This window comes from Aquarana catesbeiana, linkage group LG04 (genome assembly GCF_042186555.1).
Source record: "Aquarana catesbeiana isolate 2022-GZ linkage group LG04, ASM4218655v1, whole genome shotgun sequence".
NCBI classification, from domain to species: domain Eukaryota; kingdom Metazoa; phylum Chordata; class Amphibia; order Anura; family Ranidae; genus Aquarana; species Aquarana catesbeiana.
In genome coordinates, this window is record NC_133327.1 from 531963020 (window position 1) to 531989733 (window position 26714).

At 44.2% G+C, this 26714-nt stretch overlaps 1 protein-coding gene across 1 annotated transcript; it reads right to left on the reverse strand.

The window, feature by feature from the left end:
* Positions 1–23536: 23536 nt before the first annotated feature.
* Positions 23537–26105, reverse strand: LOC141141566 (uncharacterized). The gene is made up of 2 exons (XM_073629156.1): positions 25021–26105; positions 23537–24738 (listed from the first exon to the last, which is right to left on the reverse strand). Exons 1-2 carry the CDS (start codon positions 25468–25470, stop codon positions 24106–24108), a joined length of 1083 nt encoding a protein of 360 aa, XP_073485257.1. The 5' UTR covers positions 25471–26105; the 3' UTR covers positions 23537–24105.
* Positions 26106–26714: the final 609 nt, after the last annotated feature.

Sequence of the window (26714 nt, forward strand, 5' to 3'; positions counted from 1 at the left end):
AATTGGACAACCCATTTAAATCGATCCGATTTAAATTACCCCATAATACTTATACCAGCAATCCAGAAAAGATCCTACACACCTTCCACAAACACCTTAAATCCTTATACAATAAAGAGGAACCTTTTGACCAATCTTCTGCAGAAACATTTTTCTCACAAATTAAACTCCCAACTATTCCTTTCAATCAACATGAAAGTCCCATTACATCTGCAGAAGTTGAATTGGCTATTAAATCCCTTAAACTAAACAAACGACCAGACCCTGACGACTTTTCTGCCTTATATTAAAAAAAAAATTCTCATCTCCTTGCGCCAATGCTATCTGAAGCTTTCAACTCACTTCTTAACAATCAATCCTTTCACCCTGAAACTCTAACAGCTATAATCATAATGATACCTAAACCCCAGGCTGACAAAACATCATGTGCTAATTATAGACCCATTTCTTTGATTAATCTTGATATAAAACTACTAGCTAAAATTCTAGTGACTCGTTTAAATAACATTATAGGCTCACTAATAAATAAGGATCAAGTAGGTTTCATACCTTTTCGCCAAGCAGCAGATAATGTACGCAGGGCAATGCTACTGATTCAAGCAGCTAAAATGCAACAAATACCCATGTGTTTTCTGTCGTTAGATATAAAGAAAGCATTTGACACAGTGTCATGGCCCTACTTGCATTTTATCCTACAAAAATGGGACTTCGGTCCCCACTTTCTTAATTGGGTTTCATCATTATATAATAATCCTAAAGCCTATATTAGATATGCTGGATACAAATCAGGTTTATTTGACATAAATAGAGGAACACGTTAGGGTTGTCCACTGTCCCCACTTTTATTTGCCCTACTTATTGAACCCCTTGCTCAGGCTATTCGAATGGACCCCTCAATCAAAGGGTTAGACTTAGCTGGCCATCACCATAAAATATGTTTATTTGCTGACGATATATTAATTTTTATGTCTTCCCCTCATATTTCTGCTCCCAACCTTTTAAAAAAACTAGAGCATTTTACCCACATATCTGGACTTAATATTAACCCCCAAAAATATACAGCCTTAAATATCTCCTTACGTCCTCACACTTTACAACAAACACAAACATCCCTCCTTTTTTCTTGGTCTACATCACGCCTGGCTTACTTAGGAATTAATCTAACCCCCAACTTATTTGAACTCTTCTCGGCTAACTTTCCCCCATTACTGCGGCAAATCACAAATTTCCTTAAACATTGGTCCTCTTTACCAATCTCATGGATAGATAAAATAAATGTCATTAAGATGACCATACTACCTAAGATTTTATATCTACCACCACCCCCTCCCTTTAGAATGTAAGCTCTACGAGCAGGGCCCTCCTGTATCTTGTATTGAACTGTACTGTAATTGTGTTGTCCCCCTTATACATTGTAAAGCGCTGAGTAAACTGTTGGCGCTATATAAATCTTGTATAATAATATAATAATAATAATATCTATTTGTGTGTTACCCATTCCAGTTCCAGCACACTTTCTTAGAAACTTCCAACGAAAAACACTAGAGTTCATTTGGGGTTCCCGGAAATCTCGCTTACCTAAATTCACACTGTACCTTCCCAAGCTTAAAGGTGGATTAGGATTTCCTAATTTTGCCACTTACTATCATGCAGCTCAAATGGCACATATTCCTAAATACCATGCGAAAAGTGAAATTCCACATTGGGTAGGACTTGAATCAATTGACTGTGATCCATTCTCTATAACAAATCTAATATGGTCCAATCCATCTGATCATAAAAATATTAATAATAAGATTACCAAACACACAATAAACATCTGGGATAAATTTAAAATAACCTATAGACTGCAATCTCCGCATGCTCCCCTCTTGTCATTTATCAGAAACCCACTTCTCTACCCAGCTAGCACATTTCCAAAATCTTTTAAAAAATGGATTTCCTCTGATCTGACTCAACTTTGTGACTTATCGACATCTACCTCATTTAAAACATTCCCTGAACTATGTGATAGTCACCAGCTTCCCAATTCAGAACTTTTTCGTTATCTGCAGATCAAACATTTTTTTACACCATATATACAAGGAAAGAGTAACCTAGATGAATTCACGCATTTTGAACGCATATGTAAACATGATCCCCACTCAAAAGGTCTTATATCACTATTATATTTCCTTATTACTTTGCCCAATGCAGATCTACCATCGTATATGAAGAAATGGGAGAGAGACCTTGGACTTCATTTGGAAGGATCCATTTGGGATAAAATTTGGTCCGCAACAAAAATCATCTTCATAAAATATTATAGCTCTGAAGACAAACTATAAAGTACTTATGCGCTGGTATTTGGTCCCAGTCAGAATTGCAAAATACGTTCCCCAATTATAGAAGAATTGTTTTCCCCCATGGGGCTTTAAAACAGCAATGTACAAGATCGAGAAAGAAGTTCTTAATAGATGTATAAAAATATTTTGTCAAATATCATGATTTATTGAAATACAGTATATAGAAAAACATCTGGTACAGTAACACAAATCATATTCCCCAGTGCAGTAACAAACACATATTAATAACATTGTTAAATTACATAATGTTACATGCATAGCAATCCCCGACGCGTTTCGACCTGTATGCGGTCTCTTCAGGGGGACAGTTGAATCTAAAGAATAGTTACATAAATACAATTAAAATACATAAATATATATGTTGTTGTGCATCACTTTGATTACACCAAGATAATATGTTTTTACTGCTCAACGGTGGAATGAGTGTTCTATGATCCAGGATAGGTACTGGGGGCCAATAGGGACACTGGAGGGCTCAGGAGGCCACCCTCAATTCCCCAGGAGAGCCAGCCCCAAGGAGCTTACAAGGAGCCACACTTTGCATGCTCCCGGGGGGAAAAAAGGGAGGAGCACACACCTGCAACAGATACCCAAGAATAGCCGTGTATTAGTTAGAGGAAGTTTGATAGTTAACTAGGTAATATGATGAGTATTTCTAAATATATATGTAGAGACTGACGTTGGATTGGATTGTTACTGTGTAAATATATTACGGTATTATTTTCGTCCCATAAATATAATCAACAAGGTTCAATGATCATATAGTCCAACAATGCAGTAGTGTAGTATGTCTATGTAATTCATACTGAATGGGTAAATTAAATAGGTAAAAAGAGGACAGATGTATATGTGAAAAACGACAATTGCCTTAGTCGAGAAAAGTGCGTTGTGTGCAAGAGGATGATGTGATTTGGATGGTGCATGGAGTAATAAAAGCATAACAAGGTGCCTGCCTGGTGCCGGCTGTGTAAAAAACAAAAACAAGTGTAGACTGAGAGGTGGTAAAATCTAAAAAAAAAAAAAAAAAAAAAAAATGGGTGAAGACCAACCAAAGTGTAAAAATGTGTGTGTAGGATGACGTGAAGAGCTATGCAAAGTGATGTGATAGTAACAACTAGTTTACCTTATCAATGTTGTAGATTGTGTAGGCTGGAGGTTGTATTAGACTTGTAAGGTTGGTTCGATGTTATAAACCTAATTGCAATCGTGCAGGAGAAGTGGGTACTCTAGTATCGAAAGAAAGTGGCTGCAGTAGCATCCATCCTGGCCTGCATGAGATCATAATCTGATTCTCAGGCATCCAGTCTCCTAATATATCCGAATTCAGGCAAATGAGATGATCATATGCAGGTGCAAGCACCCCCCCCCCCCGAAGGCATGGCGCGGGGACCGCTAATGGAACGGCCCACGTGTGGCTCCCTCGGCGTCCCGGAAGGCCATGTGGCCCCGACCGCTGTCGTCATCTCCGCCGCAATAGGCGTGACGTCATGATGTCGTGCGCACGCCTGACCCAGGCATGCGCACTCCACCAAATAATCTGGAGATGAACACGGGACGCCGCCGGCAGGGTGAGGCTCACCTTGGCAGCAAAGATGAGCAAAAAGGGGGCATGCAAAAATTGTTTACATGCCCCCCATCCTGCCAGGAAGCCGCGAGGGGCCAAACTCACCCCCAGGGGGGAGAGGAGGCACAACCAAACCCGCCAGTTCAATACGGCCCTCAAAACAGAAACATGATACTATAGGTCGTGTCAATAGGACATTAAGTAACTAACTTCATTGGATCGCCAGCATGGCAAACAAAAGATGTTGATAGTCTAGTGTTTTATACATGGGCTGTGTGCTGATTCCAAGTCTTCTGTCAGGAAAAGCCCTCTTGCAAATATGCCAGCAAACTAAAGTTTAAAGGAATGCCTGTGCACAGAAGCGCCATCCGGCACTCGCGCGCGTGCAATAGCGCCAATAGCGCTAACGTGCATACGCGCATGCGCAATAGCGCCAATAGCGGCGCCCTGTGACACCACTTGGCGCCAAAGGGACTATTTAAAGAGGACTGTTCCACTGCTGCCTTGCTGTCCGGTCTACAGCGTTCCTGAAGACCCCTTGTGCCCTGTTACTTGCATTTGCTACCTGATACCTGTTGGACTGTTCCTGACTACTCTGTTTGCTGCCTGCCCTGATCCCGGCTTTTGGACTTTGACTACTCTGTTTCTGCCTGCCCTGATCTCAGCTTTTGGACTTTGACTATTCTCCCGGATTTACATTCTGTACCTGATCTGCCCATCTGTGTTTGACCCGGCTTGCCTGCACCCTGCTGTCTACATCCTGCTGCTGGACTACAAGACACCTCCCAGCTGTCTACATCCTGCTGCTGGACTACAAGACACCTCCCTGCTGTCTGCATCCTGCTGCCGGACTACAGGACACCTCCCAGCTGATTACCTGATTCAGCTCTCTGCTCCAGCCTTCCAGTCAGGCACTTGTGCCCCTTCGCACTCCCGAGCCCCTGTCATCACTACCAGGGGTTCCCGAGTCGGAGGTATACGAGAGGCCGTTCCCTGCATTCCGGGCTCCACCTACCAGGTACGTGACAGTACCGGACAGCCATGTCCGAGCCCACGCAGGGGACGTCGCCCATGGAGGTCTTATGCCGTCATCTAGCCGGACTTACACAAGCTGTCAAAGACTTACAAGATGGTTATAAGCAACTAGAGGAGCGTGTCCAAGTTCTCTCTAATCCAGCTCCGGGTCCATCTACTGCTCCCTCTGTGGTCATGCTGCCGCCTGAACCCAAAGTACCTACACCAGAAAGGTTTTCTGGGGACCGCAGCAAGTTTAGAGCATTTCGTAATGCCTGTGAACTCTTCTTTGCATTACAACCCAGGACTTTTTCTTTGGAAACCACTAAAGTAGGGTTTGTCATCTCCCTCCTACTAGGCGAACCTCAGGCATGGGCCCATCGACTTCTGGAGCAGAAGAACAATTGCCTCGACCACTTGGGAACCTTCTTCCAAGCCATGGCGCTCTTGTATGAAGACCCACAACAGGCAGCCACCGCAGAAGCAGCACTGTTTTCACTTCAGCAGGGCCGTAGGGCGGCGGAGGACTATGCCTCTGAATTCCGACGTTGGAGTTCCGACACAAACTGGAACGACGCTGCCCTACGCTACCAGTTTCGCATGGGACTTTCTGAACCATTAAAAGATGAATTAGCCTGGGTAGGCATTCCTGCCACACTTGAAGACCTTATCAACCTGTCAATTCAAATTGATAGACGTTTAAGAGAACGCAGGGCTGAACGCGCAACTGGTCCCTCTCGCCCAGTGTGGATGTTACCACGTGTACCTAACCCTCCTGCACACTCCTCTACCGATACTTCTGAACCGATGCAACTCGGCCTGATCCGTCCTTCTCTCACCCCTGAAGAAAGACAGCGCCGGCGGGCTAACAACCTCTGCCTGTATTGCGGGGAATCTGGACATTACGTGAGGACTTGTCCGGCAAAGACCTGTAAGCATACTACCCTCTATTCAACTTCCTTATCTGCTATGTTTAACAATGCCACTCACCTGGCTGTTCCCATCTCTCTGCAGCTTCCAGGAGGGAACATCCGGGCAACCGCTATAATTGATTCCGGGGCCTGTAGCGGATTTATGGACTTATCATTTGCTCACAGGTTCCAGATCCCTCTACGACCCAGAGCACAGGGACTGTCTGTACACCTGGCCGACGGATCGGCCATCAAATCTGGGCCCGTAACACAAGAGACAGTTCCTCTAGACACCATCATTTCCGGCAACCACCGAGAAGTACTCCGCCTGGACATCATTGAGTCACCCCTGTTTCCCATCATACTGGGTATGCCCTGGCTCAAAGCTCACAACCCACAAATTGACTGGTCTACTGGAAACATCAGTTTTTACTCTCCTTACTGCCGTCAACATTGTCTACAAGGATTTACTACTGCTCCATCTCCCCTACTTTGTCTTGAAACCGATGTTGAAAACTGCCAAACCGTTCCAGAAGCATACCATGACTTCCTGGATGTGTTCAGTCAGAAAGGGGCAGAAACACTTCCCCCACATAGACCCTATGACTGCCCAATTGAACTTCTTCCCGGGGCAGAGGTCCCCTTTGGGCGAATCTTTCCCTTAACGGAGATGGAGCTTGCCACACTTAAAAAATACATTGATGAGAATCTAGAAAAGGGGTTCATACGACCTTCCACTTCACCAGCTGGGGCAGGAATCTTCTTTGTGGAGAAAAAGGACCATTCCCTACGCCCTTGCGTAGACTACCGGGATCTTAATAAGATTACATTCAAAAACCGGTACCCTTTACCCTTGGTACCCGAACTATTCCAGAGGTTGGGAAGTGCAGCCGTATTCACCAAACTTGATCTTCGGGGAGCATACAACTTAGTCCGGATCCGAAGCGGGGACGAATGGAAAACTGCCTTCCGCACCCGCTTCGGACACTTTGAATACCTGGTGATGCCTTTTGGGTTATGCAATGCTCCCGCCACTTTCCAGCACTTCGTGAATGACATTTTCAGAGACTATCTTGATCTGTTCGTCATAGTATATCTGGACGATATCCTGATCTTTTCCTCTTCTCTGCCTATCCACCAAGAGCATGTCAAGAAAGTTCTATCCCGGCTCCGCCAACATGGCCTATACGCCAAACCCGAAAAGTGTGAATTTGAACGCCAAAGCATTCAGTTTCTGGGTCTAATTATTTCCATAGATGGCATCAAGATGGACCCGCAGAAGGTCTCTGCCATCTTGGAATGGCCAGCTCCGACAGACAAAAAGGGAATACAGCGCTTTGTGGGATTTGCAAATTTTTACCGTAAATTCATCAAGGGATTCTCTTCCATCATCGCTCCCATCACAAAACTGACTCGTCAAGGCACCCGGTTCCAATGGTCTCCTGAAGCTCAAGCTGCTTTTACTTCCCTGAAAGACCAATTCGTGTCGGCCTCTGTCCTGAAGCACCCCGATCTGGCCTTACCCTACATATTGGAAGTAGATGCCTCCGAGATAGCGGTGGGAGCAGTACTCTCGCAGAGACAGGGCCCCAAGGCCCTATTGCACCCAGTGGCATTCTTCTCCCGCAGGTTAACAGAACACGAAAGAAATTACGATGTTGGGGACAGGGAGCTACTAGCAATCAAGGCCGCACTTGAGGAATGGCGCTACCTCCTGGAGGGAGCGGCTCATCCTATTCTTGTATACACCGATCATAAGAACCTGGAATACCTGAAAGTTGCCAAAAGGTTGAGACCGCGCCAGGCCAGTTGGGCACTTTTCTTCACCAGGTTCACTTTCCACATCACTTACAGACCAGGATCAAAAAATACCAAACCTGATGCCCTGTCCCGGATGTTCAGTGAACCTGAAGTTCCTCCTTCTCCAGACACCATCCTTGCTCCTGGTAATTTTCTGATGCTCCAAGGAGACTTGCTGTCTCAAATTAGACAGGCGTCTTCAGCAACTCCCCTTCCAGCAGATGTCACCCTAGAGTCCAGAGATGAATTACTATGGTACAAGGATAAAATCTTTGTACCCCAACAAACACGGGTTGCTGTTCTGAAATCTTGCCATGATCACAAATTAGCTGGCCACTTCGGGATACACAAGACCTCCGAACTGCTCCAACGCACATTTTGGTGGCCTAAGCTAGGGGAGGATTGTAAACTCTACGTGGAATCATGCACTACCTGCATCCAAAACAAAGGCAGCAAGACCAGGATGTGGGGGTTGCTAAGACCTCTTCCTGTTCCAGAAAGACCATGGAGGATGATCTCCATGGATTTTATCATCGAATTACCACCATCTGAGGGCTACACCACTATTTTCGTAGTGGTCGACAGACTTTCCAAGATGAGCCACTTCTTACACATGAAAGGTACCCCCTCTGCTTCAGAGACTGCAGTTTTTATTAAAGAAATCGTAAGGCTCCATGGCATACCAGCAAACATTGTGTCTGATCGAGGGGTACAATTTACCTCCAAGTTCTGGAAAGCTCTATGTGGATCTCTAGAAATTGACCTCTCCTACTCTTCTGCTTACCATCCTCAGACTAATGGTCAGACTGAACGAACTAACCAGACTTTGGAGCAATACTTACGGTGCTATTCCTGTTTTTCCCAAGATGACTGGGTTTCTCTATTACCTCTGGCTGAATTCGCCTACAATAACTCTGTTCACTCTCCAATTAATCAGTTTCCATTTTTTGCAAATTATGGTTTTCATCCTTTATTTTTGTCCAACAATGTTCCGGAATGTTCGGTGCCAGCTGTCCAGGAAACCTTGAGTTTTTTCAGTACTAACAACAAGCTACTCCAAGAGACCATGTCAAAGACCCAGGAACGGAACAAGGCGACTTTTGATAAGAAGAGGAGAGGGGAGCTTAATCTGAAGATAGGGGATCATGTCTGGCTGTCTACCTTGAATCTGAAGTTGGCTTGCCCTTCCAGGAAATTGGGCCCTAAGTTTGTGGGTCCCTTCCCAGTGATAAGGAAGATCAACGATGTGGCCTACGAATTAAAATTACCGGAGTCATTTCATATTCATCCAGTCTTTCATGTGGCCCTTCTTAAACCTTCAGTCCCGGATCCTTTCCTTCACCGAAACACTGGTCCTCCTGAACCTGTACTCATTGACGGTGAGCAGGAATTTGAAGTGGAATCAATCGTAAACTGCCGGAAAAGACACAACCAGATTCAATATCTGGTCAAATGGAAAGGGTATGGGCCTGAGGATAACTCTTGGGAACCAGAGACTAACATCCATGCCAAAAGATTAATTCTAGCCTTTAAGAGAGCTCATCCTAGTAAAATGGCCCAGTTGGGCATCCGGAGGCTGCCCATTGGAGGGGGGCAATGTCAGGAAAAGCCCTCTTGCAAATATGCCAGCAAACTAAAGTTTAAAGGAATGCCTGTGCACAGAAGCGCCATCCGGCGCTCGCGCGCGCGCAATAGCGCGAACGTGCGTACGTGCATGCGCAATAGCGCCAATAGCGGCGCCCTGTGACACCACTTGGCGCCAAAGGGGCTATTTAAAGAGGACTGTTCCACTGCTGCCTTGCTGTCCGGTCTACAGCGTTCCTGAAGACCCCTTGTGCCCTGTTACTTGCATTTGCTACCTGATACCTGTTGGACTGTTCCTGACTACTCTGTTTGCTGCCTGCCCTGATCCCGGCTTTTGGACTTTGACTACTCTGTTTCTGCCTGCCCTGATCTCAGCTTTTGGACTTTGACTATTCTCCCGGATTTACCTTCTGTACCTGATCTGCCCGTCTGTGTTTGACCCGGCTTGCCTGCACCCTGCTGTCTACATCCTGCTGCTGGACTACAAGACACCTCCCAGCTGTCTACATCCTGCTGCTGGACTACAAGACACCTCCCTGCTGTCTGCATCCTGCTGCCGGACTACAGGACACCTCCCAGCTGATTACCTGATTCAGCTCTCTGCTCCAGCCTTCCAGTCAGGCACTTGTGCCCCTTCGCACTCCCGAGCCCCTGTCATCACTACCAGGGGTTCCCGAGTCGGAGGTATACGAGAGGCCGTTCCCTGCATTCCGGGCTCCACCTACCAGGTACGTGACATCTTCACATTCCTGCATCAAATGTCAATATATAAATAGAGTTTGTCAGCAAATGCCATGTAAGGCAATTGAGGATCATGCAATATAGGAGTCTAATTTAGATTCCTCCTAATGTATGGGACCATTGAAAATTAAACAAGTGGGAAAAAATAATTAGCAAAATGCAGGAATCGTGAAGAAAACAAAAAGGAAACACACAGCTCATGTCTTATCTCTAATGTGTCAAGGTGGGGAAGAGGTGTTTAACCACCCAAAATTGAACTATGGAAAAAGGAGGACACATATAGAAGAGATAGAAAGAGCTGCACACCCCGAAATTGGATTATAGAAGAATTGTTTTCCCCCATGGGGCTCTAAAACAGCAATGTACAAGATCGAGAAAGAAGTTCTTAATAGATGTATAAAAATGTTTTGTCAAATATCATGATTTATTGAAATACAGTATATAGAAAAACATCTGGTACAGTAACACAAATCATATTCCCCAGGGCAGTAACAAACACATATTAATAACATTGTTAAATTACATAATGTTACATGGATAGCAAGCCCCGACGCGTTTCGACCTGTATGCGGTCTCTTCAGGGGGACAGTTGAATCTAAAGAATAGTTACATAAATACAATTAAAATACATAAATATATATGTTGTTGTGCATCACTTTGATTACACCAAGATAATATGTTTTTACCGCTCAACGGTGGAATGAGTGTTCTATGATCCAGGATAGGTTCTGGGGGCCAATAGGGACACCGGAGGGCTCAGGAGGCCACCCTCAATTCCCCAGGAGAGCCAGCCCCAAGGAGTTTACAAGGAGCCACACATTGCGCGCCCCCGAGGGGGAAAAAGGGAGGAGCACACACCTGCAACAGATACCCAAGAATAGCTGTGTATTAGTTAGAGGAAGTTTGATAGTTAACTAGGAAATATGATGAATATTTCTAAATATATATGTAGAGACTGACGTTGGATTGGATTGTTACTGTGTAAATATATTACGGTATTATTTTCGTCCCATAAATATAATCAACAAGGTTCAATGATCATATAGTCCAACAATGCAGTAGTGTAGTATGTCTATGTAATTCATACTGATTGGATCAAATTAAATAGGTAAAAAGAGGACAGATGTATATGTGAAAAACAACAATTGCCTTAGTCGAGAAAAGTGCGTTGTGTGCAAGAGGATGATGTGCTTTGGATGGTGCATGGAGTAATAAAAGCATAACAAGGTGCCTGCCTGGTGCCGGCTGTGAAAAAAACAAAAACAAGTGTAGACAGAGAGGTGGTAAAATCTAAAAAAAAAAAAAAAAAGGGTGAAGACCAACCAAAGTGTAAAAATGTGTGTGTAGGATGACGTGAAGAGCTATGTGAAGTGATGTGATAGTAACAACTAGTTTACCTTATCAATGTTGTAGATCGTGTAGGCTGGAGGTTGTATTAGACTTGTAAGGTTGGTTCGATGTAATAAACCTAATTGCAACCGTGCAGGAGAAGTGGGGACTCTAGTATTGAAAGAAAGTGGCTGCAGTAGCATCCATCCTGGCCTGCATGAGATCATAATCTGATTCTCAGGCATCCAGTCTCCTAATATATCCAAATTCGGGCAAATGGGATGATCATATGCAGGTGCAAGCCCTCCCCCCCGAAGGCATGGCGCGGGGACCGCTAATGGAGCGGCCCACGTGTGGCTCCTTCGGCGTCCCGGAAGGTCATACAGCCCCGACCGCTGTCGTCATCTCCGCCGCAATAGCGTGATGTCATGACGTCGCGTGCACGCCGGACCCAGGCATGCGCACCCCGCCAAATAATCCGGAGATGAACACGGGACGCCGCCGACAGGTTGAGGCTCACCTTGGCAGCAAAGATGAGCAAAAAGGGGGCATGCAAAAATTGTTTACATGCCCCCCATCCTGCCGGGAAGCTGCGAGGGGCCAAACTCACCCCCAGGGGGGAGAGGAGGCACAACCAAACCCGCCAGTTCAAAACGGCCCTCAAAACAGAAACATCATATTACCTAGTTAACTATCAAACTTCCTCTAACTAATACATGGCTATTCTTGGGTATCTGTTGCAGGTGTGTGCTCCTCCCTTTTTTCCCCCTGGGGGCGCGCAAAGTGTGGCTCCTTGTAAGCTCCTTGGGGCTGGCTCTCCTGGGGAATTGAGGGTGGCCTCCTGAGCCCTCCGGTGTCCCTATTGGCCCCCAGTACCTATCCTGGATCATAGAACACTCATTCCACCGTTGAGCTGTAAAAACATTTTATCTTGGTGTAATCAAAGTGATGCACAACAACATATATATTTATGTATTTTAATTGTATTTATGTAACTATTCTTTAGATTCAACTGTCCCCCTGAAGAGACCGCATACAGGTCGAAGCACGTCGGGGCTTGCTATCCATGTAACATTATGTAATTTAACAATGTTATTAATATGTGTTTGTTACTGCACTGGGGAATATGATTTGTGTTACTGTACAGATGTTTTTCTATATACTGTATTTCAATAAATCATGATATTTGACAAAACATTTTTATACATCTATTAAGAACTTCTTTATCAATCTTTTGTACAGTACATTGCTGTTTTAAAGCCCCATGGGGGAAAACAATTCTTCTATAATCCAATTTCGGGGTGTGCAGCTCTTTCTATCTCTTCTATATGTGTCCTCCTTTTTCCATATGTTCCCCAATACTCTCCGCTCTGCTTTCGTGGCTGTGGTGAATTAGGATCTCATATACATATATTTTGGGACTGTCCGGTTACAAAACAGTTTTGGAAAGAGGTTTTCCTCATGCTCTCAACCCTTTTCAATAAATCGATCAAACCGCATCCTTCAATTGCACTCCTAAATCTAAAACCGGCCAATATTTCACACACTCAATTTAACCTCCTGATACAAATCACCACAGCGGCAAAACAGACAATCGCCAAAGCTTGGAAAACCACAACATTAACAATTTCTGAAACCAAGAATAGAATAAATCAAGCTATGACTCATTCGAAAACAGAAGCCATAACCAATGATAAAATAGAAAAATTTTAGAAAACTTGGAATCCTTGAGTGACTCATTTTTTCTCTTCCAATTTTGACACCACATTATTAAGACCTTGATAACAAAGCTTCAAATATATACTTTACGTACCCATATATATATGATTACCACTTTAAGAAACCTCGGGGACTTTATCTTCATTCTTATTTCCTTTACCTTTCTCTCTTTTCTACTTTTTCTTTTTAGTCTGTCTTTTCTTTTTATATCCATTTTCTACACAATACTAGTAGCAGAGTTCTTCTATTATAACTCCATATCTATTATTAAACAATAGTTACTGAGTTCCATTAAATTAATACGCACTTATTAGATATACAATGGGCATTGGGCATGCATGTATGTGTATATATATATGTGTATATTTTTATTTTTTTATATCATCCGAATGCACAATAATTCTACGATATATATATATATATTAAGAAACTAAGTTATATTATCTTTTATTATAGTTTCTACCAATATAACATATTATATAATGGTGATACCTGCTTTGTAACTATCTGGTTTCTACACCAAACATATTATTTAATGAAATACCAGTTATGGATTAACATAAGTTAAATTTATGTCTTCTTTCTTTTAATATTGGAACTCAACTTAGACACAATTATCAAATATATGTTTTCTTTAACTGCTATTTATTGTAACTACGTTTGAACATTTTCAAAACTCAATAAACAAAATTGACAAGAAAAAAAAAAGTGCTATATGCTTCAACCAGGCAAGGCAGCTCTTTTCATGTTTGTGTATTTAACCAAGGGCTATTTAATTATTTTTATTTTTTCCAGCTGACTATTAAAGCAATGTTCCTACTGATATTATTATTATATAGGATTTATATAGCGCCAACAGTTTATGCAACACAAGAGCTAGGGGGGCCTTGCTCAGACAAGTTTACAATATAATAGGGTGGGGCAAGTGGTACAAAAGACTGTAACTGTGGGGAATGAGCTGGTGGAAGTAATAAAAGATTAGTTGGAGGCATGGAGACGCATGCGCGGCAGCTCCGAAGATGGCCGCTGGCTACTAGAGCTCCGCTCCACCGCTGCCCTGTAACAGCCACCGGAGCATTCTGAGCGCTCCCCCAAGCATATAACTGGGATATACTAGCGGGGGAGACCCCCGGGAATCACCAGATAACAACTGCGCACATTAGGAGGAACTTAGAGGGACAGATGAAGGCGGCCGACGTTCCGGCCAGTTATGCTAAGATGGCGGCGGCTCCACGAGGCACACACAGCACAGAGGGAGCTGAAGACTCCATAGCTGACCAGGACACTCAGCCTCCTCAGTCCCCAGGTATGGATTTTCCTCCCCTGCCTCTGACCACCTCTCCTTCTTCCACTGAGTCCCTTTTGGGCAGGATGTGCCCTGGCCTCCCATCTACCCCTATGATGGATCCCCACACAGGTCTTTTATTGTCTGTATCAGAGACATCTGCTGCCATCCCTGCACCCTCAGACTTCCCCTCAATGATGGAAGCCTTCTCCCAGCTGCTCTCTAAAAGTCTGGCCCTGAATGCAGCCCAAATTACAGCATCCATCCATGTGGATCTGCAGCAAATAGGGCAAAGAATGGACACAATTGAAAAGAAAGCTGACCAAGCTGTGTCACGCATTAATCAAAACTCAGCAAGGATTCAGGACATGCAGGATCAACTGGAAACAGCATTTGCGAAAATCGATGACCTCCAGAATAGATCAAGACGCTATAACTTTTGCATCTGCGGGCTCCCCGAATCAGAAAAAGAGGTACACAATTGTGTGAAAACCCTGCTGCGAAACCTTATTTCTGATATCACTGAGCATCGCCTGGAACTCGACAGAGCACACAGGGCCCTGCAACCCCCTCGCTCAGATGGTCTCCCCAGAGACATTATCGTTAAGCCCCATTTGTACTCTGTGAAGGAGGAAGTAATGAGGAGATCTAGGGGTGCAGACAACATCAAATTACTGGGACATAAGATCCAGATCTTCGCAGACTTGTCGCCATACACGGTACAAAAAAGGCACTTTGCTTCAACTTCTGCTGGAAAAGGAAATCTCGTATCGGTGGTCATTCCCCCTGCGTCTGAAACAAAAACTATAACTTTTCTTCCTTCGCAGAGGGAGAACGCCTGCTTCTCCAGTTGGGCCTGATTCCCCTGGATCCATCGTCCTCCCAGAACAGCAGGAGCTCCACTTCGTCCACGAAAAGACCTCCGCCTGCAAGCCCGCTACAACCTACCTGGCTGAAGCAAAGCTCTAAGCGTTCAAAAGAAAATCTTCCTCCATGATGTCCTGCAATAACCAAGGATCAGGGCTCTGATCCGGAATTCTCCTTCTGCCGTTTTCAGAACCTCAGAATCTCTCCCAGTTCTCTTTTGGTCCCACATCTGAGATCTCCCACATTAAGGGTTTGACTTCTTCAGTTTAAGTTACTGTTCATACTTATGTTCCCGGTTTCCTCCAGTCCGTTAACAACAGTACCTACAACTCCACTGGCCTGGGTCAGAGACAGGGGGGTAATCTTGCCTACCTACCACAGGACTATGTTGGAGGGGTTATTTATGGTATTTAGGTTCAATTTAACATCTCTGGGAGCTACCCTCTATCTATGTGAATTCACAATATCTTATTCCAGGTAGAAAGTTTTTGGGTATCCTATCTCGTTTTAAGCAAGGGTTAGGCTTGTTACCCCACCTCACGGATTACACTGGACCGCTATGAAGGCCCAGGGCCCAGGCGATGCAGTGTCATCTCCCACTTTCTCTTTACGGCTTGTGGACCAAACGGTTCTTTAGTCCATGGTTACCCTGATGTTATGTGCTTATCGGCCCTCCCGGGCTCCAGGGTTTGGGGGGGGTTCTTGGAAGGGAGTGGGATTTCTCGTTCAGCTCCCGGCTGATGGTATTTTGTCTCAGATTTTTTTTTTAGAAGTGGGGACACTCAGTTCTTTTAAGAATTGTTAGACTATTTTACGGTCTTCAGTTGTGCTACTCTTCAGGTGGCGGGGCCGCTGTGTTCTAAATCCACCTCAAGTAGAAACCAAGTGCACTGATAGTGCCTGGGTTTCTTGCCCGGTAGTCCTACTGTTTGGACTCCGAACCTTTCAGGTTTAGGGTACGGCATGGCTAAACCATCCTACCCCGGGGTATGGGGGGGGTCTGGGGACCCCCGTTTCATTATATTACGTTTATTTTAAATGCAGGAATGTTTACTGTTTCAGTATTATGCAATCATTGATCTCTCTTTTCTTCTCTTTCTTATCCCTCTCCTCTCCTTCTCTCTCTTTCTCCACATGAGCAGGGGCAGACCACGCTTCTGTCTCTGGTCTCCCCCCCAGGTCTCACGTTCTCGGCATTCTGCAACCTCAGGAACCTCAAGGCAACTTCTTCTCACCGGTCAGGTAGGATCATTCACACAAATAGGGCCTCACACCACTCACTTTATGCCTGAACACCTAAACATTTTCCCCACCCTCAAAATCATATCGCATAACACCCAGGGTTTGAATTCCCCAATCAAAAGGAGAAAACTATTCCAACTCTACCAGTCTATGCAAGCAGATATCCTCCTCTTGCAAGAGACCCACTTTCCCATTTCCTACAATACCACATTCCTTCACCAACGTTTTCCCCAATTTTTTTTATCCTCTGCGCCCAATAAAACAAAAGGGGTCGCAATCTGTTTTGCTAAACATATTAACCTATCTCAACCGGAGACGGTTGAAGACCAGCAAGGCCGTTATATATTGGTATCAGGGAATATAGATGGGAAATTATACACTTTTGTTTCCTATTACTCACCTAACAAGGGCCAGAGGGCTTTCTTTGAATCCCTACTCCACAAACTTGGACCTCACCTAAAGGGCACAATTTTTTTCAGGGGAGACTCTAATATAGCCTTCGACTTCTCCCTGGAAAAAATCCGGATCTGGGTTATCAAAATCTAAACGTCCCTCCAAACAAAGTGTCTGAATAGCGAAGCTAATACATGGGGCGGGATTGGTAGACATTTGGAGGGAAATGAATCCTCGGGCGAGAGACTACACGCATTTTTCAGCACCCCATGGATCTTATGCCAGGATAGACCACATCTTTACGCGCTCCAATTCGATCCCTTTACTTGTCAAATCCCGGATTGTAGACACCCCTTTATCTGACCACTCTATGGTCACATTGACAGCACTCAGACCTTCGGGACATAGAGACAGCCCGCGCTGGTGCCTACAGGAATCTATTCTTCGTGACCCCATACTAGCCTCTATCATTGAGGAAGCAATTAAGGAATACTTCAGCCTAAACACTACAACGGATGTTTCTCCAGCAACGGTGTGGGCGGCACATAAGTCTGTGATCTGGGGGAAACTAATTCAATTGTCAGCTAAACTCAAAGCAGAACATAAAGCAGATACAGTAAAGTTGACGGCAAAATTTCGTTCACTCGCAAAAGCACACAAACTCCATCCCACTCCGGATTCTTTGGCTAAACTAGACAAAGCTCAGGCCCTTCTCAATTTGTCCTTAACTACAGCAGCTGAAAAGCACCTTAGGTGGACTGGGGCGCGTTTTTACTCTCAGAAGGATAGGATAGGCTCGAAGCTGGCAGTTAAACTTAGCCCTAAACCTCGCCAACTAGCTTTCCCCAAAATCAAGTTGCAATCGGGAGACCTAACTCAGCACCCTACCAAAATTATGGAGGAATTCCATCGGTTCTATTCAGAATTCTACAAACCTCAATGTCCCTCTACAGGGCAGTCAAAACGCAGTTTCCTTGATTCATTAAGTTTACTCACAGTGTCTAAAGAACATAAGGATCTGCTGGACAGCCCGTTCTCACCATCAGAGGTCCTCCATATGATCAAATCTTTGAAAATAGGTTCTTCTCCTGGTCCAGATGTGTTCTCCACCGGGTATTATAAAAAAATTGGTTCTACTTTGGCACCTCATGTCTCTAAGTTTTTTAACTTTCTCCGGAAAGGCTCCCCCTTGGGGACAGATTTAAACACGGCATATATCTTGGTGATCCCCAAGCCGGGGAAAGACACGAGCGAAGTAGGTAACTATCGGCCTATCTCGCTAATTAATAACGACATCAAGATTATGACCAAGATTTTAGCAAATAGACTAGCGAGTTTTATCCCCTCCTATATTAACGGAGATCAGGTGGGCTTTATACCGGGGAGACAGGGTCCCGACCAGATTAGACGGTCCATAGATGTAATCTCTCTCCTTAAATCACAATGGGACGGGAGTTCTCCATAAACAGGCTTCCTATTATCGATTGACCTACACAAGGCTTTTGACTCCATAGATTGGGGCTACTTGTCAGAGATTCTTTGGCCCTCACTTCATGAACATAATTCACTCCGTGTACTCCAACCCTTCTGATCAAGTGAGACTAATGGGTAGATACTCAGATTCATTTCCCATTGGTAGGGGGACCAGACAGGGGTGTCCTCTATCCCCCCTCCTCTTTGCCATGGCCATTGAAACCCTAGCAATAGCTATTAGATCAAATCCCGATATAAGGGGGGTGAACTGTGGTGACAGGGAACACAAATGTGCCCTGTACGCAGATGACCTCTTGCTTTACATAACCTCTCTGCTAATTTCTATGCCAGTCATACATAGGGTGCTAAACTAATTCGGTAAAATTTCAGGTTTGAAGGTCAATATGTCTAAATCCACGGCCCTAAATGTCACGGTCCAGCCCGAATTACTATCACAACTCACTAATAATTTCACGTTTTCTTGGGCTCCTAAGGCCATTCCCTATTTGGGGATACACTTGACCCCGGATGTTAAAGATCTATTTACAGCCAACTATCCCCCAATGATCATCAAATGTAGAGGGGATCTTCAACGATGGTCGAGATGTGGTCTGTCCTGGTTGGGAAGGGTACATGCCGTAAAGATGACTCTCCTACCTCGCCTCTTATATTTATTCCGATCACTGCCAATCCAGCTCCCGGAGAGCTTTTTGGGGAAATTTCAATCTGAGATAATCCGATTTGTCTAGGGAAACAAGGGGTATAGATGTCCGTCCAAAATGCTTCTACGCCTGAAATCCCAAGGTGGCTTGGGCCTACCGGACCTCTCGGTATACTACCAGGCAGCACAATTATCCCAAATCTCGATGATTTTTTCTAAAGGTCCAAAACCAGAATGGCTCTCTATGGAAAGGTGGGCAATACCCCTCAACACAATCAACTTTCTCCTTTGGTGTGACTCCAAACAAAGACCAGGTATAATGGCCCCTACCCTTTCACATTCTATCTCTTTAAGCACTAAGCTATTTAAACATTCCTCTATCATATCCCCCCTAAAACCATTATCCCACATCTTCCATAACCCTAAATTTCCCCCGGGACTGAATATTCAGGCTTTCCGATGGTGGACAGATAAAGGTCTCTATCGGATAGGCCACTTCCTTTCCCAATCTGGTCCTCTTACCTTATCCCACTGTATACGTAAGTTGGACATGCCCAATTCGGAACAGTTCATATTCACACAAATATCACACTTCCTAAACGCTATTTGGGTCACCAAACCGGAACCTCTCTCAATTAACCCCTATGAGTATTGGTGCTCCAACATTTCGGACCAAAAGGGAGGAATTTCACTAATATACAACGCATTACAGATGAATCTGGGCAAGCCGAGCTACGCAAGGGCCTGGGAGGAGGACACAGGCAGTTTGTGGCCGCCAACAGAATGGTTCCAGGCCTGGATTCGATCCTTCAGAGGTATATGTAACATCTTCCTTATCGAGGCTAATGTAAAGGTTCTTTCCAGGTGGTACTATGTTCCCTCTAGATTAGCCTTGATATATCCTGGGACCTCTCCTCTTTGCTTTAGGGGTTGCGGGCTAGTAGGTTCTATGCTACATACCTGGTAGACCTGTCCCCGCATTAGAACCTTTTGGCGGAAAATCTTTCACACAATAAGCAAATTAGTAAAGGTTCCAATAGACCCCAGCCCCTACATAGCTTTGTTCAACCACACCATCCCCAAGAAACCTAAACATCTACAGGCTTTCTCTTTCTTTGTCCTTTTGGGGGCAAAAATCACTATAGCTAAAGCCTGGAAGAAAACCTCGGTAGCTTTCCGGTCTTGTAAAAGAAAGGTGTCTTGGATCATGTCCCAGGAACAAATAGTTGCTAAGCTGAATGACAAAATGGAGAAGTTTTATGCTATTTGGGAACCATGGGCCATGTTATGTAATATAACTCTCATACCGGGGTTGGGGCCTAGTTCCGGACCTGCTCATGCTCTAAGCTAATCAACCCCCTGCCCTTCTTCTCCTCTATCCTCCCTTCCCCCACGTTCTCTCTCTCTTCTCTCTGGATCTTCTTAGCCTCTTAGGCTCTTTTGAATTACTAAGAGATTTTTACCCCATTGGTGGGGGAAATCTTGGAAATGGTTGGTTGAGGCGTCGGTGGGATCCCTTCACTGCTCGATAAATTTTAATCTTCTCTTAGATACTGGCCTAGATTTGGAGGGCACCACCTTATAGCCCTCTCTCTTAGACCTCACATTCCTGGGGGCGGCAAGGGATGCTGGGGAGACCCTTATCACACCTACAGGAAGATCCCATAGGGGTAGTGTGTGTGGGCCCCCAGTATATCCTGGCGTACGCCCATCAGGAAAACACACTTTAAAATGGTATTCTATTCGGGCGGTGCCGGACTTCCCCTGACGGCTCTGACCTGAATATTCTGTCCGGTTGTATAGGGCCTAATCTTATTCTCCGGAAACACTCTACTATTTACCCCAGGAGGTAATATAATTTTTTACTTCCCTCATACAGCATTTATGTGCCCTCGGGACAGCCTATATAGTTGTTTATCATTAGCGTTTCACTCTCTGTCCACCTTATTCACCCAAGGAAAAAGTTATTGAGAGGTTTTGGCACAGAGAGGGTGGCATACTACAAGACTGGAAGGGTTCATAGGAAACTCTTGAGTATTTGGTAGCAAGTACGATACGACTTTTTTTTTTTACTTATTTTTTCTTTAATATGCTCCCGCTTGGTACTTCTTCTCTCCTCTTTTATCTTAATGTCAGCTTTGTTTTTTCTATCAGGCTGGCTGTAAAGCTTTAGCAAGCAATTGCATGTATCTGTCTCAGGAATTTATTGTATTCTGAATATACGCATCTTTATGTTTTTTATGTGTAATGACTCAATAAAAATATTTTAAATTAAAAGATTAGTTGGAGGCGTGATAGGCTTTCCTGAAGAGATGAGTTTTCAGGGATCACCCGAAGGCAGCCTGAGTAGGCGATAACCGGACAATTTAAAGTAGAGAGTTCCAGAGGATGGGAGAGGTTGTGGAGAAGTCCTGGAGATGAGCATGGGAGGAGGAGATAAAGAAGCTTGAGAGCAGGAGGTCATGGGAGAAGCGGAGAAGACAGTTTGGGGGATATTTGCAGACAAGATTGGTTATATAACTGGGGGCAGAGTTGTGAATGGCTTTGTATGTTGTAGATAGGATTTTGAATTTAATTTGCTGGGTGATTGGAAGCCAATTTAGGGATTTGAGAAAAGGGGTGGCAGACACTGAGTGATTGGTAAATGAGTCTGGCAGCAGCATTCATAATAGACTGAAGAGGTGATAGCCTATGAAGCGGTAGGCCTCTGTGGAGGGAGTTGCAATAGTCAAGGAGAGAGGTAATAAGGGAGTGAATGAGTAGCTTGGTGGTTTCATTATTTAAAAAGGGGCAACAGGTTGATGTTAAGGAGGTGAAGTCTACAAGCATTTGACAATGATTGGATTTGGGGCTGAAAGGACAGGTCAAAGTCTAGGATTACAACTAGTACCCTGGCATGAGGAGAGGAATTGATGGTTGCATTATTGATTTTGATGGAAAAGTCACGGAGGGGGGCATGAGCAGGAGGAAATATTATCAGCTTGGTTTTAGAGAGATTTAGTTTAAGGAAGTGGTGCGACATCCATGCTGATATGTCAGTTAGTAATTTAGTAATGTGGGAGGAGACTGATGGCGTGAAGTGAGGAGTAGACAGATAGATTTGGGTGTCCTCGGAGCAGAGATGGTAATCTTCATATGTTCCGATGTACATTTTTACACATTAATATTAACCCTAATTTTCATTTAAAATTATAAAATTCTATATATACTGTGTGTGTATATATATATCTCCTTTGCCAAGATAATACATCCATGTCACAGGTGTGGCATATCAAGATGCTGATTAGATAGCATGATTATTGCACAGGTGTGCCTTAGGCTGGCCACAATAAAAGGCCACTCTAAAACATGCAGTTTTACTGTATTGGGGGGGTCCAGGGGGTCCGAAAACCAGTCAGTATCTGGTGTGACCACTATTTGCCTCACTCAGTGCAGCACATCTCCTTCACATAGAGTTTATCAGGTTGTTGATTGTGGCCTGTGGAATGTTGGTCCATTCCTCTTCAATGGCTGTGCGAAGTTGCTGGATATTGCCAGGAATTGGAACACGCTGTCATATACGCCGATCCAGAGCATCCCAAACATGCTCAATGGGTGACATGTTCGGTGAGTATGCCTCACTCAGTGCAGCACATCTCCTTCGCATAAAGTTTATCAGGTTGTTGATTGTGGCCTGTGGAATGTTGGTCCATTCCTCTTCAATAGCTGTGCAAAGTTGCTGGATATTGCCAGGAACTGGAACACGCTGTCATATACGCCGATCCAGAGCATCCCAAACATGCTCAATGGGTAACATGTCCGGTGAGTATACTGGCCATGCAAGAACTGGGATGTTTTCAGCTTCCAGGAATTGTGTACAGGTTCTTGCAACATGGGGCTGTGCATTATCATGCTGCAAGATGAGGTGATGGTTGTGGATGAATGGCACAGCAATGGGCCTCAGGATCTCATTGCGGTATCTCTGTGCATTCAAAATGCCATCAAATTAATTCCAAAAAAGTGTGGCGCTGAACAATGTCATATAAAACTGTAAACAAGTCAATAGACAGTAAGGAGGATCAATTGTATCTGCTTTTAAGCATATAGTCATCATATGAACTTCAAAGATACATAGTCTATATGGCAATATGTTAAGACAAAATATTGAAGACTTATGCCGCGTACACACGGTCGGACTTTTCGTCTACAAAAGTCCAACGGACGCTGATGGACTAAAGCTGGCTGGTAATCCGATCGTGTGTGGGCTTCTCCGGACTTTCAACTGACTTTTTTAGCCTCAAATCCGACGGACTTTAGATTTGAAGCATGCTTCAAATCTTTACGTCGTAACTACGACGGACCCCGAAGTCCGCTCGTCTGTATGCTAGTCCGACGGACAAAAAAACGACGCATGCTCATAAGCAAAAACTAAACGGAAGCACTCGGTCTAGTAAAACTAGTGTTCGTATTGTAGGTAGCACATTCATCACGCTGCAAAATCTGTGATCGTTGAATGCAGCGCATTTTATTTCTTCTTTACGAAGGCTCTAAAGAACGAAGGTGTTTTGCTGTTCATAATCAGAGTTCTCCCAAACTGATTTCTGGATTCTTTTTCTCTTTGATCTCATGAATGATATAGTATGCATTTTAAAAACAATGTTTCCATACTAATAATACTTTTTCCCCTTTTTTTTTTTTAGGTTTGTAAAGTTAACACAAAGAACCCATTATTATTTTTTTTTTTTATAGTGATTATTTTTTAGTTTTTAGATAAAGTTAACCCAAAGCACCGTTTTTGGTTACGTAAATTTTTTGATTTTCAAGACTTACCACTTGGACATTATTAACATTAGTAATGTATTTTTGGTGTGTTTTTTTTCAAACTCAATGAGATTGTTGTCCCTTGTTAATTTAACATTGTGTGTAAAATCAATGATTTCAAAGAAAACACATAAAGTCTTTTGCTAAACTCAAAAAAGATCCATTTATTCATGGTCAAAATAAAATAAAGAGGAAGTCAACGCTGGAAAAAGTCGGTGTACCAGAAAATTGGGATCTTGCGGAGTCCATATAAGAGGGAGCACAATCTGGTCCAAGAATCCCAGAGATCAACAGCACCAGCAGATGATCTAGATGTCCCCAGACTGTGGTCCTACAACAGCCTGCGTCTTCTGTCAGACCAGACTGAACCCAGGTCATCATTTTCTTCTCTTCCCTGCAGCCTTTCCTCCACGCTGCCCTGCAGCCTTCCCTGTAGCCTTCTTTTGAGGCTGTGGCTCTGGTGTTTCAGTTGTGGCAGGAGGAGGAGGAGGAGGAGGAGGAGGAGGAGGAGGGGGGGCTGCCTCATGTAGTTGGGTGTTTTGTGTTAGCGTGCCCTGCAGCCCCTTATGGATTGTTTCCCCAAATAGGCGCTCACAAATGAGGCGCTGCTCCCAATCCATCTGAAGAAGCCTGCTGGCTAAGTAGCAGCCATAGGATTCTTCCGCTTCGGGGGGGCTCGTTAAAAAACGGGTGGCCTCTTGCATGAGGCGCAGGGATGCGTCCTGTGTGACCATCCCCTTCCTGGCCCTTTTTTTGGGAAGGTGGAGGGGAGGCACTTGGGATTCGGTCAGGCTCCTACTGGGCCCAGCCACCTCACTTGGCCCAGCCACCTCACTTGGCCCAGCCACCTCACTGGGAGCAGCCACCTCACTGGGAGCAGCCACCTCCGGCCTGACACTGGGCCCAGCCTCCTCCAGGATGATGGTGAATCCGGCCTCCTCCAGGCTGTCCATGGGCCTGGTCTCCTCCTGCCTGCCACTTTCCCCACATTCCTCCTGGATGGACTCATCCTGTGTATAAAAAAAGGACAATAGTTTGAGTATATTTTTTTGGGTTCATCAATGACACACAGTTTGCTTCTCATGAATAGCAAATTCAATGTGAATACTTCTCTTTAATAAAAGAGTCTAATCAGACACCATAATTATTTCAAGCAGGTGCCAAACATATTTAGCCACTACTGTCAATTGATATGTATACACAATTTTGAGTGCCAAATTATTTTAGACAATTATAACATCCAGTTAACATCATTAATATTAGTACAGTAAATATTTGTTAAAATAATTTACCTGACTCCAGATGGTCATATCTGGTTCATCCAGGATGGAAGACCCAGCTTGCTCCTCATCAGCCTCTGCTGGGGTGGAGGGAAGGGTGGAGGGAAGGGTTGAAAGTGATGGCCTGGCTTCATTCTGGTCATCCAGAAAACGGAGTTGATTATAGTACCACAGCCTGGGTACATAAACATCATCTGCTGATGCTCCTGATCTCCTTGATTCCTGGATCTTCTTATGCTCCCTCTTATACATGTTCCTCAAGACCCCAATTTTCTTGAGCAATGTCTCCATTGTTGCTTCCGGGATGGTCGCCTGGACAAAGGCCAGAAGTCTCTCCAGCGTTGACTTCCTCACATGCTTAGCATAATACTGAGGGTGTTTCACCTCCCACAAATTCCTCATCTCTCGATATTTGGAAATAAAAGATGTAAGGAACTCTGGATCCTTAAATAGGGGATTCATTATATCTGGAAAAGATGAAGTCACAAGACAAAAAACACTTTTATGATAGGTTTCGGCTAACCCCTCATCATCTTCTCCCTATGTAGGCCTCATCAATCTATCAAGCCATATAGGCCGCTTGCTACAAAGTCATGACCATAAAAACCCCAAAAAAAAATATATATCTAAAATTACCTTCGTTTTTTAACGTCCAGGTCCACTATCACCTACCACAGAACGTACGTACGACACGTGCGCAAGGCTCTTTATACACTACGCATGTGTGAAACTCCGCCTGCGTCGCCCGCCCCTGACGTTCGAAATTAACTCATGTTCTCCGCCCCCTAATTCGACGCACAGAACGTAAGTACGACACGTGTGCAAGGCTCTTTATACACTACGCATGTGTGAAACTCCGCCTGCGTCGCCCGCCCCTGACGTTCGAAATTAACTCATGTTCTCCGCCCCCTAATTCGACGCACAGAACGTACGTACGACACGTGCGCAAGGCCCCTCTTTATACACTACGCATGTGTGAAACTCCGCCTGCGTCGCCCGCCCCTGACGTTCGATTTTAACTCATGTTCTCCGCCCATTTTTTGTTACGGCGCGTAGTGGAGTTAAAGAATGGCGGAGACACCTGAAATGTTGACGACCTCAGATAGTGGAGACAGCCCGGAGGCTGGAACGTCAGCGAAATCTATGAGGCCTAGATTTAAGGCCTCTAATATGAGTTTTAAAGAGATGGTGGAGATGGTGGCCATTCTTCACAAAGACGACTATGATGGCAATTATGGGCCGTACGCGCGGCCAAATTTGCGCAAGGCCAAAATAATGGCGAAGGTCGTGGAGACTTTGCAGGCATCTTTTGGGGTCCAGCGCTCCAAAGATCAACTGAGAAAAAGATGGTCTGACCTGAAACTCAGGGAGCCGGATCAATACCGACGTATCCGGAAAGTTCTTAAAAAAAGTAAGTACTTGTCGTGTTTTTCTCTTGTGTTTATTACCTTGTATACTGCTCCATGTGCTTTTCCTTCCTATCCGATTTTTTGTTCATCGTTTCAAACGATCTTTTAATAAACTTCGTTACATATCTATAGATAGATATATATATATCTAGAGATATATATATATATATATATATATATATATATATATATATATATATATATATATAACTATAGAGAGAGAGAGATATATATATATATATATATATTGAGAGATATATATAGATATAGATATAGATATAGAGATATAGAGAGAGA

Coding starts and splice junctions, on each gene's coding strand:
- LOC141141566 (XM_073629156.1), bottom strand. CDS start 25,470: ATGAATCCCCTATTTAAGGATCCAGAGTTCCTTACATCTTTTATTTCC. Junction 24,739..25,020: donor ATATGACCATCTGGAGTCAG/GTAAATTATTTT, acceptor TTTTATACACAG/GATGAGTCCATCCAGGAGGA.